Below are 18,206 nucleotides of genomic sequence, written 5' to 3'. Positions count from 1 at the left end.
GACGAAATGTACAAATTTGTGTGCCCTTGCGAAAGTGGCATCCATGACCTCATGGATGCATTTGTGGGTAGAGGATCGTGATATCCCACAGAGATCACCTGTGGAGCCCTGAAAGGAGCCACTGGTGTAAAAATTGAGCACCACGGTCACTTTCACAGCTCCTGGCAGTGGATCTGCTCCATGTCCCCTTGGTGCCAAATTCTGCAGCAGCTGGCAGGTGCAACTGACCAGTTCACTAGACATGCAGTCTTCAACAACACTGGTTCTCAGTCATCTGCAGGAATGAAAGGCGGCGGCTGTAGACGCTGAGTCTAGCTAGGCACCGACCAGCGATGGCTCGCTGTGGCTCTTCAGCAGCATGTGTAGGAGCACCAGCTGTCCCTTCTTCGTGAAGGTGCTCCTACTCCCTCTGCTCATCCAGGTGCCTTAGTCGCTCTTTTCACACCACAAGGCACACAGCTAGTTCACCATGATCCTGATGTACTCCTCCTGCAGGATGAAAGAAAGAGACGCATGGGTTAGCTTGTGTGTTCTAAGAATCTCTCTTGGTTAAGTCTGAAGGCCTAATGCATCCCGGAGAGTGCAGGTCACCACTTGGATGGCCAGAGTTTAGTGGCTGCCCAAAACCCCACCCACCTCCACCCCACTCCACCTGACCGATTAACAGCAGCTTTGCCCATTGGACTGTAGGCTGTGCTGTCAGCTCAGGCACAGGCATTCTCCTAACCCACACTGCAAGGCTGCACTGTTAGCTTGAACCATGGGGGAGACTGGTCCAAACCTGCATGATGACATTGCAAGAGGCTGTGTGCACCTCCACCATTGACTGCTCAATGGTCAGCTTTAGCAAGAAGGGTGTACAACATACCCAGTCATTCAACTGTTCTGCAGACCACTGAAACGTCCATTAATTTGCAGTCTGTGCCCAAGGGGTGAAAAGTTGTGGAGCACTTGGTGGCACTTCCATGTCTCTGCGTTTTTTGAGTGGGCAGATAAGCCAAAGACCTGATTCTATGAATGTCAATGTGGCTGCACCTGAACTGCCTTAGCTGTGGATGAATGGTCACTTTATACAAGGTTTCCCTAATGCATGGCCACTTCCCTCCCCCACAACCTGAACGTGCTTGCACACTTCCTTCAACCACAGGGCAGCCCTTGCCCCAACTACCCCCACCGCCCCCCAAACAAGTCGCCTCAACCTCAGGGCAGCCCTTGCCTCTTGCTCCCATGCCTCCAATGCATCTCAACCTTGAAGTCCAACAGGCAACGCAGGTGAGTGCTGCACAACGTTACTGTGTGCTCACCTCTGAGTTTCCCTCAAAATGCAGCCCAACAAGTGCATGCATTATATATGCTGTTGTGAAACACATCGGTGTGGGTGGGGAAGGGGGCATTGATTCTGGTGGGCTAGGTTTATAATGATATGCAGATGTGTTGCAATGTGGTTCCTGATGTCCGACGGCAGGAAACATGGCCTGTCATCGACGGGCAGAGCAGACAATCGCAGAGTGGTTTCACTACGCCATGAAACCGATTTTTGGCCTTCTCGCTATATTATGTACTCACTGCCGAGCACGCCCAACACCAGTGGGCACAGACAATTCCACCCGTTGTTAAGTTGCAACATCAGGCTGTGGACCCCCATTTGGTCCCAATGTCGAGATTCTGAAGTCCGCAGGAAAGTGCTGCATTTTTGTCTGACCTTCCCTCGCCATGGCTCATGGGGTCTTTGCTCTTTCCGACTAGACCTGGTACACTGAGCGCAGACATAGGGCTTCTTGGTTAACAACTCGCCATTTCAGGCCAAGCAAAGGATGCCATCCCGGATCCCTGTGCCCCCTCCCCTGGCCCCCCTCTCCAACACCCCCTGTCCTCACAACCCCCTGTATATATGGTCTATGTATTTATCCAAATCAAGGTGGGGGGAGATGGTGCTGTTGTGGTAATGTCGCTGGGCTAATCATCCAGAGATCCAGCAAATGATATGGGATCATGGGTTCAAATCCCACCAAGGATAAAACTAGTCTCAGTAATGGTGACCATGAAACTATTCATCGATTGTTGTTAAAACTCATCTGCCATCCTTACCCGGTCTGGCCTACATGTGAATCCAGTCCACAGTTTATGGCCTGGCAAGCCACTCAGTTCAAGGGAAATTAGGGATGGGCAACAAATGCTGGCCTAGCCGGTGACACCCACATCCCAGGAATGAATAAAGAAAAAACGTGGAAGACTAATTGATATGTGATTCTTCCTGGGGTTACCTCCATTAACCACTTCACCTTTCAAAAACCTTCTGAATCTTCACCTTTAACCAAACTTGTTTTCCTAACTCACATGAAAGCGTGTGGTGTACTTAATTTATTTTACCTTTTTTTCCCCTTCCCTCCTCATAGGATGGTTTTTGGACATTTAACATCCCATACAAATTTGAATTGCATTGTTATAAAGATCCTGCATGATGAAGTGCTGAAATACTTAGATCAGATTCCCAGCTCAGGCCTTTGTCATTCTGACCAGTCAGCATTTAGAGCACCACAACTGGCCTCAGAATCCCTGGGTTAGAGAGAGAAAGAGAAAAAAACTCACCCACAATTCCAGTTCCTACTTATTATGCAGTAACACCTCCTGGAAGCTAAGAACATCAATATGTTGGTTGGTAATAAAATCCAGCTCGGATATGAAGGACCATAATGTGTAATAGCTGACACATGAAGAATGGGCACTTGGACAAGTTACGCTGAGGCTGCCACTGCCAAACATGGAATGAGGCACTGCCATCAGGAGAGGGAAGCAAACCTGGGAGAATATCCAGAGAGACAGTGACATCAGCCTGCAGCTCTCCCCTCCCCTCCAGCTAGCTCAAGAGCTGCGGTCCCCAGTGAGGTCACTCATGCCCTTGGCAGCAGTCACCTAGCTCTCTTACGGCTCCATCTCTCTCTCTATTTCTGTTCCCAGGCCTCCATCTTACCCACAAGCTCTTGTATCGGGCTGTCACCAGTTTCCACAGCCAGCATCACCTGACCTTCCAGCAATCGTGGGCAGAAAAATCCTGAGATTTCAGAGTCCTCTCACAAGATTGCAATTGTTGGTGTGTCTGTGCCTACATCCCATGAATGAATAAACAATAAACCGCAGAAAGTTATCACATAATCCACTTAGTCACAAGGCCAACCTGCCCCCGAAGGTATATTTAATGATGCAATCAGTTGGCCCAGCAGGCAGCTATTGCAAATGAGTCATGTGGGGCCTTGAATTATTTACTCTCCTACATCTAAAACCTGAGGCCACTTAACCCAAAGAGAGTTCCTCTTTGTTTGGCGACATCACCTGCTGTTGTTTGTAGCAAATAGCATCTGTCTGCAAACTACACTGCACAGTATATAAAGACAGTTCGACAGTTCATCAGTTTGTTGTGCTGTTTTTTCCTATTATTTAAATTTGTCTTGGTTTACACATAATGCACAAGGAACGTTCTTTGCCCTGGATTGCCAATCACAGTGATGTTACTGCTTCAGGACAAAATTACAGTCACTTGGGAAAAAGGGGGATTAAGTAAGGAAAACCAGCACAGACTCGTTACAGGAAAATCTTGTTTAACTAACGTGCTTGAGTTTTTGATAAGGTAACAGAGAGGGTAAATGAGGGCAAGGCTGTTGATGTTTCATCCACTGGACTTTCAAAAGTCATTTGATAATATGCCGCACGACAGACTTAGAATAAAGTTGAAGCTCATGAATAAAAAGAACAGTAGCAACATGGATACGAAATTGGCTGAGTGACAGGAAACAGAGTGCTGATTAATGGATGTTTTTTCGGACTTGAGGAAGGCTAAAAGCGGAGTTCACCAGGGGTCAATGTTAGGGCCCCTGCTCTTCCTCCAATGCACTAATGACTTAGCTTTTGTTGTACAGGGAACACTTTCAAAATTTGTTGAAGACAACAAGCTTGCAGCACATGTGAGCAGCAAGTTAATCTGTTAATTACCACTGAAACCTAAGTGACGATGTTGAATAGTCTCTGAGAGGTTGTGTATGTAAGTGGTCAGCACTGGCATCCTATGCAAGCGTTAAGAGCAATAGGAGTTACTTTATTAGTGTTAAAAATCTTCTCCACAAATTAAAATATTATCTGTACTTGGGGTGTTGCCCCCTGTGAATAGTAAACATGAGCACAACCTTTCTGTTTGAAGATTTTAAGTTCATTTTGTGTTTTTCCAACAGAAGGGCATGAACGCTCTCCATTACGCAGCACTACATGGCTGGGTGAAGGTGTCAGAGCTGCTGATTGAAGCTCAAATAAACCTGAATGCAGTTAACCATGTGAGTCTAACAAGTTGTATCTGTAAGGGAGCAATTTCTGACTTAGTGAGAGTAAAGTCTATTCCAGTCAAATTTCAATGGAGTTTACCCGGCTAACGTTCTTCACCCGCACACAACCCAACACATCTTGACCTCGGTATGGGGCCATATTTAGGGCCTTTCCCAGATACAACACTATATTAATTATGTAATGTGAGGGTATTAAGGAATATGGAACCATAGAAAACTTATGGTGAAGAAAGTGGCCATTCAGCCCATCATGTCTGCATTGGCCAAAAAAAAAGAGAAAAAAAGAAACCAGCCGCTCATTATCCCACTTTCCAGTACCTGGTCATTAGTCTTGCAGGTTACAGTACTTCAGGTGCCAATCCCAGTACCTTTTAAATAAGTTGAGTGTTTCAATGTCAACCATCAATTCAGGCAGTGAATTCCAGATGCTCACCACCCTCTAGTTTTTCCTCATTTCCCATCTAATCCTTCTAAAAATCACCTTAAATCTATGCCCCCGCCAATACACTCAGCTTGGGGAAACAGGTCTTTCCTGTCTACCCTGTCTAGGCCCGTTATAATTTTGTACTCCTCGATTAAATCATCCCTCAGCCTCCTCTGTTCTAAGGAAAACAACCCCAGCCAATCCAATCTTTCCTGATAACTGCAATTTTCCTGTAACATTTACAGGCAACATTCCTGTAAATCTCCTCTGTACTCTCTCCAGAGCAATTATATCTCTCCTGTAATTTGGTGACCAGAACTGTAGACAAAATTCCAGCTGTAGCCTAATCAGCGTTTTATACCGTTCCATCATTACATCCCTGCGTATGTACTCAATACCTCATCGATTAAAGGAAAGCATTCCATTTGTTTCTTTACCATCTTATCCACCTGTCCTGCCACTTTCAGGGACCTGTGGACATGCACTCCAAAGTCTCTCACTTCCTCAGCCCCTCTTAATATCCTCCTGTTTGTTGAGTATTCCCTTGCTTTATGTGCCCTCCACAAATGCGTTACCTTATGCAGTAAAGGAAGATAAATGGTGTTAAGGTATGGATCAGCCTTAATCTGATTGAATTGAGAATCAGACAAGGGGCTGAATGGCTTCCTGCTTCACCTATGCGAGGTCCAGGGTTTTCTTACCCCACAGGAAGCAGATCAAGGTACTGATCTGATTTAAGGGGATTAAATTAATAATTATTTCAATGATGCTCTCCACTAATAGAGAGGAGAGAGATGCACAAGGGGCTGGTAGAGAGGTGTGTGCCCATGCATACTCCTGCCCTGTTACATTTCAGACAGGCCGATGGTGGGGATGCATTGGAGCTGCAGTTCTCACCACTTCAACTCCACTGAGGAGCTTCTGCATTCTTGTTTCCATTATACTAAATTTTAGATGCAAAGTCTTGTTTGCTGCTATGTTACACAATGGAAGTGAAAGGGGTTGGAGTTTTATTTCAGTTCGACAGGAGCCAGCTGAAAAAGCTGTGATTTGTCATGAGCACTTTAGATTTCAACTTCTGTTCTCTTCCTGAATGTGAGTCATTCCATTACTGTGAAACAGAGCAATATTCACTAAAGTCAACATCAAATCAGGCAAAGATATAATGCAAATCTCTTTGCATACTGTGTCTTCAAATGCTCCCAGGAACTTGGGCTAGTGCCCAGCTTACTGTACTGTACTGGCCATTTTCCTGGGCACTTTGGACTATTTTTGATAGAATAAATAAGAAGAAACTGTTTCCAGTGGCAGGAAGGTCAGCAACCAGAGGACACAGATTTAAGATAATTGACAAAAGAACCAGAAGGAGAGAGGAAGATAAAAAAGAATTGCATTGCCTGAAAGGATGGTGGAAGCAGACTCAATAGGAATTTTCCAATGGAAATTAGATAAATACTTGAAAGGAGAAATTTGCAGGGCTCTGGGGGAAGAATAGGGGAGTGGGAGAGCTGGCATGGTGAGCTGAATGGCCTCCTATTGTGCTGTGTCATTCTGGGATTGGATTGCCTGTCTTACTGTGCTGCATTCATTGTTCAAGAGCATTCCTCGTTTCCACTTTTCCCTGCTGCTTGTCTTTTCTACCTCTGGTGAAGGTTTTTATCATGCAGCTGAATTATTGGAGCAGTTCCCAGTAGCTGCAATGTACTGAGGCCTCGATCTGGTTACTTCAAAGTCTGAGACTGGAAATGTGGAGCATTCTGCCAGAGAGTCAGAATCAGTTGAACCTTTGAAGGGCAAAAGACATCTATCAGGAATTAAAAGAGGGGCCAGAATCTTCGGGTCGGCGAGCGGTGGCAGACCCTGCTTGCTAACGTGTAAAATGACACGCGGTGACATCAGGTGTGTATCCCGATGTCACCGCGTGTCATTCAGATTCTCAGCTCGGTGGGCATGCAGCGAAGTCAGCTGTGCAGCCGCTGAACTGTCAAAGGCCTGTTAAGGCCATTTAAAACCTAATTAAAGTAATGAATTGAGCTGTCTGTCCAGCCTTAAGATTGGCGGGGGGGCAGGCGAAGAGCCCAGGCAGCTTTTGCATTTATCATGAAACCTCATCCACGGGCGGGATGAGGTTTCATGAAGGGTTTATTAATAAAAAAATTTATTTAATTTAAGTTCATTGACATGCCGCAGCTCATGTGACACTGTCACATGAGGGGACGTCTTTAAAATTTTATTTTTTTCTTTATTAAAATGTTTTAAAAATCACAAATCTGCGCTCTTTGGCGCATGCGATTCAGCTACTCGCCCTGCCCGCACAGGGAGCGCTTAGCGCTTCCAGGTACGCGTCAAGCTGGTGGGCCTTAGGCCTTAATTGGCCCACCCTCGCAAAATGGCAGCGCGCAGCTGATCATGGGCAGTGATTGGCTGCGCCCGCTCCCGTCCAATCCCCCCCCAATGGAGAGAATATTCTCCCCAAAGAATGGGATTGCAAATATCAAGAAGCGCAACAATTAGTGAAGTGTAGAGCAGATTCAGTGGACTTACTGCCTACTCCCATATCTAGTATGATCTGACTGGTTGCAGTTACAACTCCAGTGCAGTTAAGGGAGACTCCAGCCTCCCTTCCTGAATTATGCTGCTGTACCCATGGCTTATATCCGGAATGTTTAAGTGAAGAGTAGAAAGATAGATTGTTGGACTTCCTTCATTCTTCAAGTAACTTACATCCTCTACATCACATGATCCCACCGAATCGTTCCTGAGGCTCTGCAGATATGTTGATTTAGGAGCCAAGCTGTTCCAGTACAGCTACAACACTAGCATCTACCCGGCTATGTCTAAAATTGCCCAAGTATGTCCTGTATACAAAAAGCAGAACAAATCCAACCTGGCCAGTTACCGCCCCATCAGTCTACTCTCCATCATCTGTAAAGTAATGGAAGGGTCATCAACAGTGCTATCAAGCAGCACCTGCTTAGTGTCAGGACTCACTGGGGATAGTGCACTGCAATATCAAGCCCCAGTGCTCTCCAAGCTGCAACAAATGCAAAAAGTTTGATCAACCCACCTAATTGTTTAATTTAGGTTAACAGAATACGAGCACCAGGTCTGTAAACTTAATAAGTAAATAACTTTATTGAACAAATTGTCTTTAACCAGTGGCAAAAGGAAGAAATATGAACTGCTAATTTCTAACTCTATAACCTAAACTCTATCTTAAATCCCTACACACATACACACACATACAAGACACACAAAAACATGGATTTTAAGGGTGGGATAAAACAGTTCAATAGCACCAATTCTGGATTTGATTTGTTGATTTTGATCAATGTCTACCAAATTCCTTTCAGTTCTTGTTGGTGACGAGAGGTGGTCTTCCCAATACTTCCAGTCATTAGTTCACTGGTTGAGCACTTGCTTTTCAATGTCTCTAATGGTGATTTTCCATTTTGCCTCTTAACAGGGGTTTTCAGAGAGAGAGAGAGAGCAGGTTATAGAGATATGAGGAGAAAAAGCCAACTAGCTATTATTGTAGAATAATTGGAATCTTATACACACAGGAGCAAGGGGTTTTAGGCTTTTCAGGTTAGGAGCTTTTCTTTTTCTGCTTCACTGCTCTCACACAAATCCTGGTCACCTGGTCAGGAGCCAATTAAAATGTTGTTGCCAAGCAGTTCCCTGTTAGGCGGGTACTTCCTCGGCACCATACCGTCTTTCATGGCACACTCTGTTCCAGGACACCAACATTGTATATATCCTCACACTGTTCCAATAGACATGTCTTCCAAACTACAGCCATTGTAATTTTAATCCACAGTACAACAGAAATAAAAAAGATATGTTCTTTACACTTAGCAAACTGCTCACTGACGCTCAGTTTGGGTTCCGCCAGGGCCACTCAGCTCCCGACCTCATTACAGCCTTGGTTCAAACATGGACTAAAGAGCTAAACTCCTGACGTGAGGTGAGAGTGACTGTCCTTGACATCAAGGCCGCATTTGATCGAATATGGCATCAAGGAACCCTAGCAAAACTGGAGTCAATGGGAATCAGGGGGAAAACTCTCCACTGGTTGGAGTCATATCTAGCACAAAGGAAGATGGTTGTGGTTATTGGAGGTCAGTCATCTCAGTTTCAGGACATCACTGCAGGAGTTCCTCAGGGTAGTGTCTTCGGTCCAGCCATCTTCAGCTGCTTCATCAATGAAATTCTTTCCATCATAAGGCCAGAAGTGGGGATGTTCGCTGATGATTGCACAATGTTCAGCACCATTCACGACTCCTCAGATACAGAAGCAGCCCATGTCCAAATGCAGCAAGACCTGGACAATACCCAGGCTTGGGCTGACAAGTGGCAAGTAACATTCGCACCACACAAGTTCCAGGCAATGACCATCTAAATATCGTCCCTTGATGTTCAATCGCATTACCATCACTAAATCCCCCATTATCAACATCCTGGGGGTTACCATTGACCAGAACCTGAACTGGACTGGCCATATAAATACTGTGGCTACAAGAGCAGATCAGAGAAATCCTGTGATGAGTAACTCACCTCCTGACTCCCCAAAGCCTGTCCACCATCTACAAGGCACAAGTCAGGAGTGTGTTGGAATATCCCCCACTTGCCTGGATGAGTGCAGCTTCAGCAACACTCAAGAAGCTTGACACCATCCAGGACAAAGCAGCCTCCTTGATTGGCACCACATCCACAAACATTCACTCCCTCCTGACACACTGTAGCAGCAGTGTGTACCATCTACAAGATGCACTGCAGGAATTCACCAAGGCTCCTTAGACAGCACCTTCCAAGCCCACGACCACTACCATCTAGAAGGACAAGGGCAACAGATAGATGGGAACACCACCACCTGGAAGTTCCCCTCCAAGTCACTCACCATCCTGACTTGGAAATATATCGCCGTTCCTTCACTGTCGCTGGGTCAAAATCCTGGAACTCCCTAACAGCACTATGGGTGTACCTACACCACATGGACTGCAGCGGTTCAAGAAGGCCATTCACCACCACCTTCTCGAGGGAAACTAGGATGGGCAATAAATGCTGGCCCAGCCAACGAAGCCCACATCCCCTGAATGAATTTTTTAAAAAGACAAATTAATCAGATTCAGATTTTGCTTCAGGTCGAAGCAAAGACGGATGAAAGGCGCTGGTCCTGGGCTACTGAAGTGTGATGGGAACAGGGAACAACATTGAGGTGACATTTCCATGTAGTCTGAAGCTGGTGTTAGTTCCACAGTGTGTGGAACATGCATGCCATGCAAATAATAAAGCAGAGTTTATAAGATGGGGAATCTAGAAACAGCTGCAGGCTTATCTGAAATCAGAATTTTACCTAAACTGCCTCTGTATTTATTCAGACTGAGAATATAGTTTTGACAGAGTTGAGACAGTGAGACGGCCAAAACCTGCTTGGGTGCCAACGTAGTCAACAGAAATGAGAAAGGGATGCAATGTACAATGGACGTCCAACACAATAGCACCCATTTTACTCAATTGCCCAAAATCAAAGCAATCCACAAGAGTTGGAATATTGTCACCGGACAATCATATCATCATAGGGTAAAACAGTGATAAGAGCCCCGAAATCAACACAGGGTTAAACAGTGATCAGAGCCCCAAAATCAATACAGGATAAAACAGTGATCAGAGCCAGAAATCAACACAGGGTAAAACAGTGATTAGTGCCCTGAAATCAACACAGGGTAAAACAGTGATCAGAGCCCCGAAATCAACACAGGTAAAACAGTGATCAGAGCCCCGAATTCAACACAGGGTAAAACAGTGATCAGAGCCAGAAATCAACACTGGGTAAAGCAGTGATCACAGCATCGAAATCAACACAGGGTAAAACAGAGATCAGAGCCCGGAAATCAACACAGGGTGAAACAGTGATCACAGCATCGAAATCAACACATGGTGAAAGTGATCAGAGCCCCGAAATCAACACAGGGTAAAACAGTGATCAGAGCCCCGAAATCAACACAGGGTGAAAGAGTGATCAGAGCCCCGAAATCAACACTGGGTAAAACAGTGATCAGAGCCCCGAAATCAACACAGGGTAAAACAGTGATCAGAGCCATGAAATCAACACCGGGTAAAACAGTGATCAGAGCATCGAAATCAACACAGGATAAATCAGTGATCAGAGCCATGAAATCAACACAGGGTAAAACAGTGATCAGAGCCATGAAATCACTACAGGGTAAAACAGTGATCAGAGCCCTGAAATCTGCACAGGGTAAAACAGTGATCAGAGCCCCGAAATCAACACTGGGTAAAACAGTGATCAGAGCCCTGAAATCAACACTGGGTAAAACAGTGACCAGAGCCATGAAATCAACACAGGGTAAAACAGTGATCAGAGCCCCGAAATCGACACAAGGTAAAACAGTGATCAGAGCCCTGAAATCAACACAAGGTAAAACAGTGATCAGAGCCCTGAAATCAACACTGGGTAAAACAGTGACCAGAGCCCCGAAATCAACACTGGGTAAAACAGTGACCAGAGCCCCGAAATCAACACAGGGTAAAACAGTGATCAGAGCCCTGAAATCAACACAAGGTAAAACAGTGATCAGAGCCCCGAAATCAACACAGGATAAATCAGTGATCAGAGCATCGAAATCAACACAGGGTAAAACAGTGATCAGAGCATTGAAATCAACACAGGGTAAAACAGTGATCAGAGCATTGAAATCAACACAGGGTAAAACAGTGATCAGAGCATTGAAATCAACACAGGGTAAAACAGTGATCAGAGCCCCGAAATCAACACAGGGTAAAACAGTGATCAGAGCCCCGAAATCAACACTGGGTAAAACAGTGATCAGAGTCCCGAAATCGACACAGGGTAAAACAGTGACCGGAGCCCCGAAATCGACACAGGGTAAAACAGTGACCGGAGCCCCGAAATCGACACAGGGTAAAACAGTGACCAGAGCCCCGAAATCAACACAGGGTAAAACAGTGATCAGAGCCACAAAATCAACACAGGGTAAAACAGTGATCAGTGCCCTGAAATCAACACTGGGTAAAATGGTGATCAGAGCCCCAATATCAACACAAGTAAAACAGTGATCAGAGCCCTGAAATCAACACAGGGTAAAACAGTGATCAGAGCCCCGAAATCAACACAGGGTAAAACAGTGATCAGAGCCCCGAAATCAACACAGGGTAAAACAGTGATCAGAGCATTGAAATCTACACAGGGTAAAACAGTGATCAGAGCCACAAAATCAACACAGGGTAAAACAGTGATCAGTGCCCTGAAATCAACACTGGGTAAAACGGTGATCAGAGCCCCAATATCAACACAAGTAAAACAGTGATCAGAGCCCTGAAATCAACACAGGGTAAAACAGTGATCAGAGCCCCGAAATCAACACAGGGTAAAACAGTGATCAGAGCATTGAAATCTACACAGGGTAGAACAGTGATCAGAGCATCAAAATCAACACAGGATAAAACAGTGATCAGAGCCCCGAAATCAACACACAGTAAAACAGTGATCAGAGCATTGAAATCAACACAAGGTAAAACAGTGATCAGAGCATTGAAATCAACACAGGGTGAAACAGTGATCAGACCATTGAAATCAACACAGGGTAAAACAATGATCAGAGCATTGAAATCAACACATGGTAAAAGAGTGATCAGAGCATTGAAATCAACACAGGGTAAAACAGTGATCAGAGCATTGAAATCAACACAGGGTAAAACAGTGATCAGAGCATTGAAATCAACACAGGGTAAAACAGTGATCAGAGCATTGAAATCAACGCAGGGTAAAACAGTGATCAGAGCATCGAAATCAACAGACAGTAAAGCAGTAGAAGGCAGACCGGTATGAGTGCATGGTAAAATTGGGACTCCACCAATATCATCACATGGTAAAACAGCGATCTGACCTCCGTTATTGACACACCATAAAACAGTGGCTAAACTCAATTTTCACATGCAGTGAAACAGTGACCGACCCGTTATCAACACACAGTAAAACTGCGATCAGAATCGTAACCAGTCCAAGGCAAAACTGCGATTAGAACCAATATTAATGCAAGGTAAAACTGATAACTGCACATGGTAAAACTGCGATCAGTCTCCCTGACACCATCGCATGTTAGTACAGTGATCCACTGGAAATCAATTCACAGTCAGACCTCCACTATCCACACGGTGAAACAGTACTGCCCGATATCAACACGCGGTATAAAAGTGACCGGACCCAGTATCGAAGCACAGCAAAACAGTGATTGAACCTGGTTTCATGGGAAGAACATGTTCCTTGCACATAAATTTGCTGTTTATTGTGATATGATATGATTTGGCCAGAGTGAACTGGGAGCAGCCACTTTTAGGTAGATCTGCTTCAGAGCAGTGCGACTCATTCAAGAAGGAAATAGGGAGAGTACAGGGCCAACATATTCCAGTTAAGATAAAGGATGGGACCAACAAATCCAGGGAAACCTGGATGTCGAGGGATGTACAGGGTTGGATAAAGAGAAAAAGGGAGACTTATGGCAGATATTGAGGGCTCAAAACAGCGGAAGCCCTAAAGGAGAATAGAATGTGTAGGGGGGAACTTAAAAAGGAAATTAGGAGAGCAAGAAGGGGTCATGAAAAAACATTGGTAGGTAAAATAAAGGAAAATCCAAAGTTATTTTACCTCGACCATTACCCTCTGCTTCCTGCCACTCAGCCAATTCTGGATCCAATTTTCCAAATTGCCTTGGATCCCACAGGCTCTTACCTTCGTTATCAGTCTCCCATGCGGGACCTTATCAAAAGCCTTGCTGAAGTCCAAGTAGAGTAAGAGGATAACTAGGGAAAGAGTAGGGCCCATTAAGGACCATAGTGGTAATTTTTGTGTGGTGAGGGTACTAAATGAATACTTTGTGTCACTGTTCACAAGTGGGAGGGATGACGTGGGTATGGAAATCAGGCAGGTGGGCTGTGATATAATTAAAGAAATTAGCATAGAAAGGGAGGAGGTTCTAAGTGGTGTGGCAGGCTTAAAAGTAGCTAAATCTCCAGGCCCGGATGAAATGTATCCCAGGCTATTGAGTGAGGCAAGGGAGGAGATAGCAGGGGTGCTGGCAATAATTTTCAATACCTCTCTGGCCACAGGAGAGGTGCCAGAGGACTGGAGGACAGCCAATGTGGTACCGTTATTCAAGAAGGGAGGAAGGGATAAACCGGGGAACTACAGGCCAGTCAGTGGCAGGGAAACTATTGGAAGCAATTCTGATGGAATGAATTAATCTACACTTGGAGAGGCAGGGATTAATCAAGGACAGTCAGCATGGTTTCGTTAAGGGGATGTCATGTCTGACCAATTTGATTGAATTTTTTGAAGAGGTGACCAGGTGTGTAGATGGGGGCAATGCATTTGACATAGTCTACTTGGACTTCAGCAAGGCTTTTGATAAGGTCCCGCATGGGAAACTGATAACAAAGGTAAGAGCCCATGGGATCCAAGGCAATTTGGCAAATTGGATCCAGAATTGGCTGAGTGGCAGGAAGCAGAGGGTGATGGTCGAGGGGTGTTTTAGTGACTGGTTGCCTGTGTCCAGTGGGGTTCCACAGGGATTGGTGTTGGGTCCCTTGCTGTTTGTGGTATATATAAACTATTTAGACTTGAATGTAGGAGGGTTGATCAGTAAGTTTGCAGATGACACGAAAATTGGTGGGGTGGTAAGTAGTGAGGAGGATAGCCTTAGATTACAGGAGGATATAGATGGGCTGGTCAGATGGGCTGATCAGTGGCAAATGGAATTTAATCTGTATAAGTGTGAGGTGATAAACTTGGGCAGGACAAACAAGGTACGGGAATGCACGATGAATGGTAGGACCCTGGGAAGTACCGAGGATCAGAGAGACCTTGGTGTACATGTTCACCGATCCCTAAAGGTAGCGGGACAGGTAGATAAGGTGGTTAAGAAGGCATATGGGATACTTGCCTTTATTAGCTGAGACATAGAATATAAGAGCAGGGAGGTTATGCTGGAACTGTATAAAACACTGGTTAGGCCACAGCTAAAGTACTGCATGTAGTTCTGGAATCCACATTATAGGAAGGATGTGATTGTACTAGAGAGAGCACAGAGGAGATTTACCAGGATGTTGCCTGGACTGGAGAGTTTTAGTTATGAGGAGAGATTGGATAGGCTGGGGTTATTTTCCCTGGAGCAGAGGAGATTGAGGGGGTACATGATTGACATGTATAAAATTATGAGAGGTATGGATAGGGTAGACAGGAAGGAACTTTTCCCCTTGGTGGAGGGATCAATAACCAGAGGCGATAGATTCAAGGTAAGGGGCAGGAGGTTTAGAGGAATGTGAGGAAGAATTTTTTCACCCAGAGGGTGGTGTGAATCTGGAACTCACTGCCTGAAAGGGTGGTAGAAGCAGATGCCCTCATAACATTTAAGTATTTGGATGTGCACTTGCGATGCCATGGCATATAAAGCGATGGGCCTAATGATGGAAAGTGGGATTAGAATCGTTTGGTACTTGTTTGACTGGCGCAGACTCGATGGACCGAAGGGCCTTTTTCTGTGCTGTAGACCTCTAGGACTCTGTTTATTACTGATTGCTGCTGAGTATTAGAAAGAATCACATAACCACTGTCAAAAAGCTGTGTACTTGTTAAGAAGCTGGTTGAATTCAGTGAACGTTTTTTTCTGATATTTGAATAGCAATTTGCTTCAAGTGATATCAGTAATCTTTCACAATGCTTGTCCTGATTACTGTCAATTTCCTCCCTGTCTTTTCCAGCAAGGGGCCAGTCCAATACACCTAGCAGTGCTGCGCAATAATGAGTCCATTGTCAAGCTGCTAATCGATGCAGAATGTGAGCTGGATATTGTTGATCACGTAAGAATTTATTCCACATGATTCCTTGGGATTATTAGCTTGTGCTTGAATATACTACTGGAATGCTTGTGTCAAATTTCCTAATTTTAACAAACATGTTCACCTAAGAGAAAAATGTAACAGGAGTATGTAAATCATGTGTAGTAACATCAGCATTATGGTAGGAGAGTCTGGGGGTCTGCTGCTGGATCAGAAAGCCACATGTGATGAATTCAGATCGCATCATGCTGTTCTGTGAAGCTGATTTTAATAAAGCTGGGAATAGGTGGACTGGCATCAGAAAACTGACAAGAGAACCCTCTGGATTGTTGTCAAAAACCTAACTAATGTCCCTCAGGCAGGAATCTGTCACACCAACCAGGTCCCCTTTAAAACAGGTGACACCACTCCCACATTTCCTGGAGACTCTTAATGCCCTCAGGGTAAGAAGGGATGGGCATTAAATACTGCTTAACCACTGTCACCAGGAACAAATTTATAAAAATAGTAATATTTTCATCCCTTTTTGTCAGTTTTAAAGATTAGATGAGATTAATTTCATAACTCCCCTGAACTTCAAAAATGCAAATTTAAGCTTTTAACGGTGGTCATTGTTGGATAATTCACCTGTTCCAATGTTCAGGGCTTAGTGGTTTTGTCCGAGTATTAGATATAAATTGATTCATTCACCTGAAGGTATTTGGATGGTGTCCTAATATTTGTAAACTAGGGTAGAAATTTATGATTTCTCGTTATGCTGGTAAAACAGCAATGATCCTGTACTACAAATAGAACAAAATCAAGATAAATATAATAGAATCGTTAAATAGTTACAACACAGAGGAAAGCTACACCCCCAAATTTTCTCCCATCGCCCATGTAATTTTTTTTTCTTCAGATAATTAACCAATTCTCTTTTGAAAGCCATGATTGAATCTGCCTTCCCCACACTCTCAGGCAGTGCATTCCAAATCCTAACACTCGCTACTTAAAAAAGTTTTACTTCATGCCGCTGTTGTTTCCTTAAATCAGTGCCCTCTGGTTCTCGATCCTTTCACCAGTGGGAACAGTTTCTCCCTACCTACTCTTACCTGAACCCTCATGATTTTGAACACCTCTATTAAACCTGCTCTTAATTTTCTCATATCCAACGAGAATAGCTCCAGTTTCTCTGATTTATCTTCATAACTGAAGTTTTTCATCCTTGGAACTATTCTTATGAACCTTTTCAGCACCCTCACTTATGCCTTCACATCCTTCCTAAAGTGTGGTGCCCTGAGGCTAAACTGGTGTTTTATACATGTTTAACATAACCTCTTAACAGTTCATAGGTCATATTGGACTCAACATGTTAACTCTGTGGCAAGGATTTCCTGGTCACCGACGAGTAAAATGATGCGGGATGACATCAGGCGGAACTCCCGATGTCACTCCTCCTCATTTCAATTCTCAGGTGGGCAGGGGCTCAGCAGAATCAGCTGTGCACCCACCGACCTGTCAATGGCCAATTGAGGCCATTGACAAAGTCATTAAAGTGCTTATTGGACCTGCCCGTCCAACCTTAAGGTTGGCGGGGAGGCTGGGAGCCCTGGCGGACATTGGAAAGAGCATCAAACCTCATCCATGGGTGGGATGAAGATTCATGTAGGTTTTTAAATTTTTAATAAAAGTGTGAGTGAAAGTGATGGACATGTCCCAACTCACGTGACAGTGTCAGATCAGGGACATGTCAGGGGAATTTTTTTTTCTATTGTTAACATTTTTAAATTTGGAGCCGATCTCCCTGAGGCAGCACTTAGCCTGAGGGAGATCAGTGTGCTCTTCCGTGAAAGAGCGCACTCTCGGCTGAGGGATCCCCCCCACCCCCTGCCCGCACAGGGGGAACATAGCGCTTCCTTGCAGACGTCACGCTGGGCAGGCTTTAATTGACTGCTCCTAAATTTCGCCCCCAATGGAGGGATAATTCTGCCCTGTGTTTCTCTCCAAAGATGCTACCGGACCTGCTGACTTTTTCCCAGCATTTTCTGATTTTATTGAACATCAATTCCTTGTTTTTGTATCATGTGCCATTATTGATACAGCACAGCATCCTGCATGCCTCATTAACTGTGTTCTCATCCTCCCCTGCACCGTCAGTGATCTGTCCACATTTTCCCCCAAGTCTCTTTGCTTCTGCATCCCCTTTAGATTATACCCTCTATTTTTTACATTGTCCCTCCACGTTCTTCTTACCAAAATAAGGGCGGAATTTTCCCACAATTGCACTAAGTGCGGTAGCAGGTGGGTAAAATGGAGTCCTACCCGCCGATGAAAATGGCAGGTTTTCAGACCGTATCTTCCCGAGCCTGCCTTAGATATACACTCCCCTGAAACACGCCGTTTCCATGGTGAGTGGGTTCTCATTCGCCCGCTCACCATCGCCCCGCTGTTACATCACGCTGGCCCCCATCTTTAAAAGGCAGCCACCAGCAAAGTGCTCATCGCCACCAGCTCACCGCCGCTGCCCGGGAGACATGGCCAGCAAAGGCAAACAGATTGCAGCCCCCCACTTCAACAGTGGGCCCCTCGAGCGA

The 18,206-nt window shown here is 44.9% G+C and overlaps 1 protein-coding gene across 2 annotated transcripts in view; it reads left to right on the top strand.

Annotated features, from left to right (window-relative positions):
• ankdd1a (ankyrin repeat and death domain containing 1A) overlaps positions 1-18,206 on the top strand; it is a 357,444-nt gene that overhangs the window by 87,948 nt on the left and 251,290 nt on the right. For both annotated transcript variants that reach the window (XM_041175241.1, XM_041175240.1), the window contains exons 9-10: positions 4,224-4,322; positions 15,556-15,654. In XM_041175241.1, the coding sequence (XP_041031175.1) occupies positions 4,224-4,322; positions 15,556-15,654 (198 nt within the window). The remainder of the gene's footprint in view (positions 1-4,223; positions 4,323-15,555; positions 15,655-18,206) is intronic.

Source organism: Carcharodon carcharias, chromosome 26 (genome assembly GCF_017639515.1).
Source record: "Carcharodon carcharias isolate sCarCar2 chromosome 26, sCarCar2.pri, whole genome shotgun sequence".
Classification (NCBI taxonomy): Eukaryota; Metazoa; Chordata; class Chondrichthyes; order Lamniformes; family Lamnidae; genus Carcharodon; species Carcharodon carcharias.
This window is presented reverse-complemented; position numbering and strand designations above follow the sequence as displayed.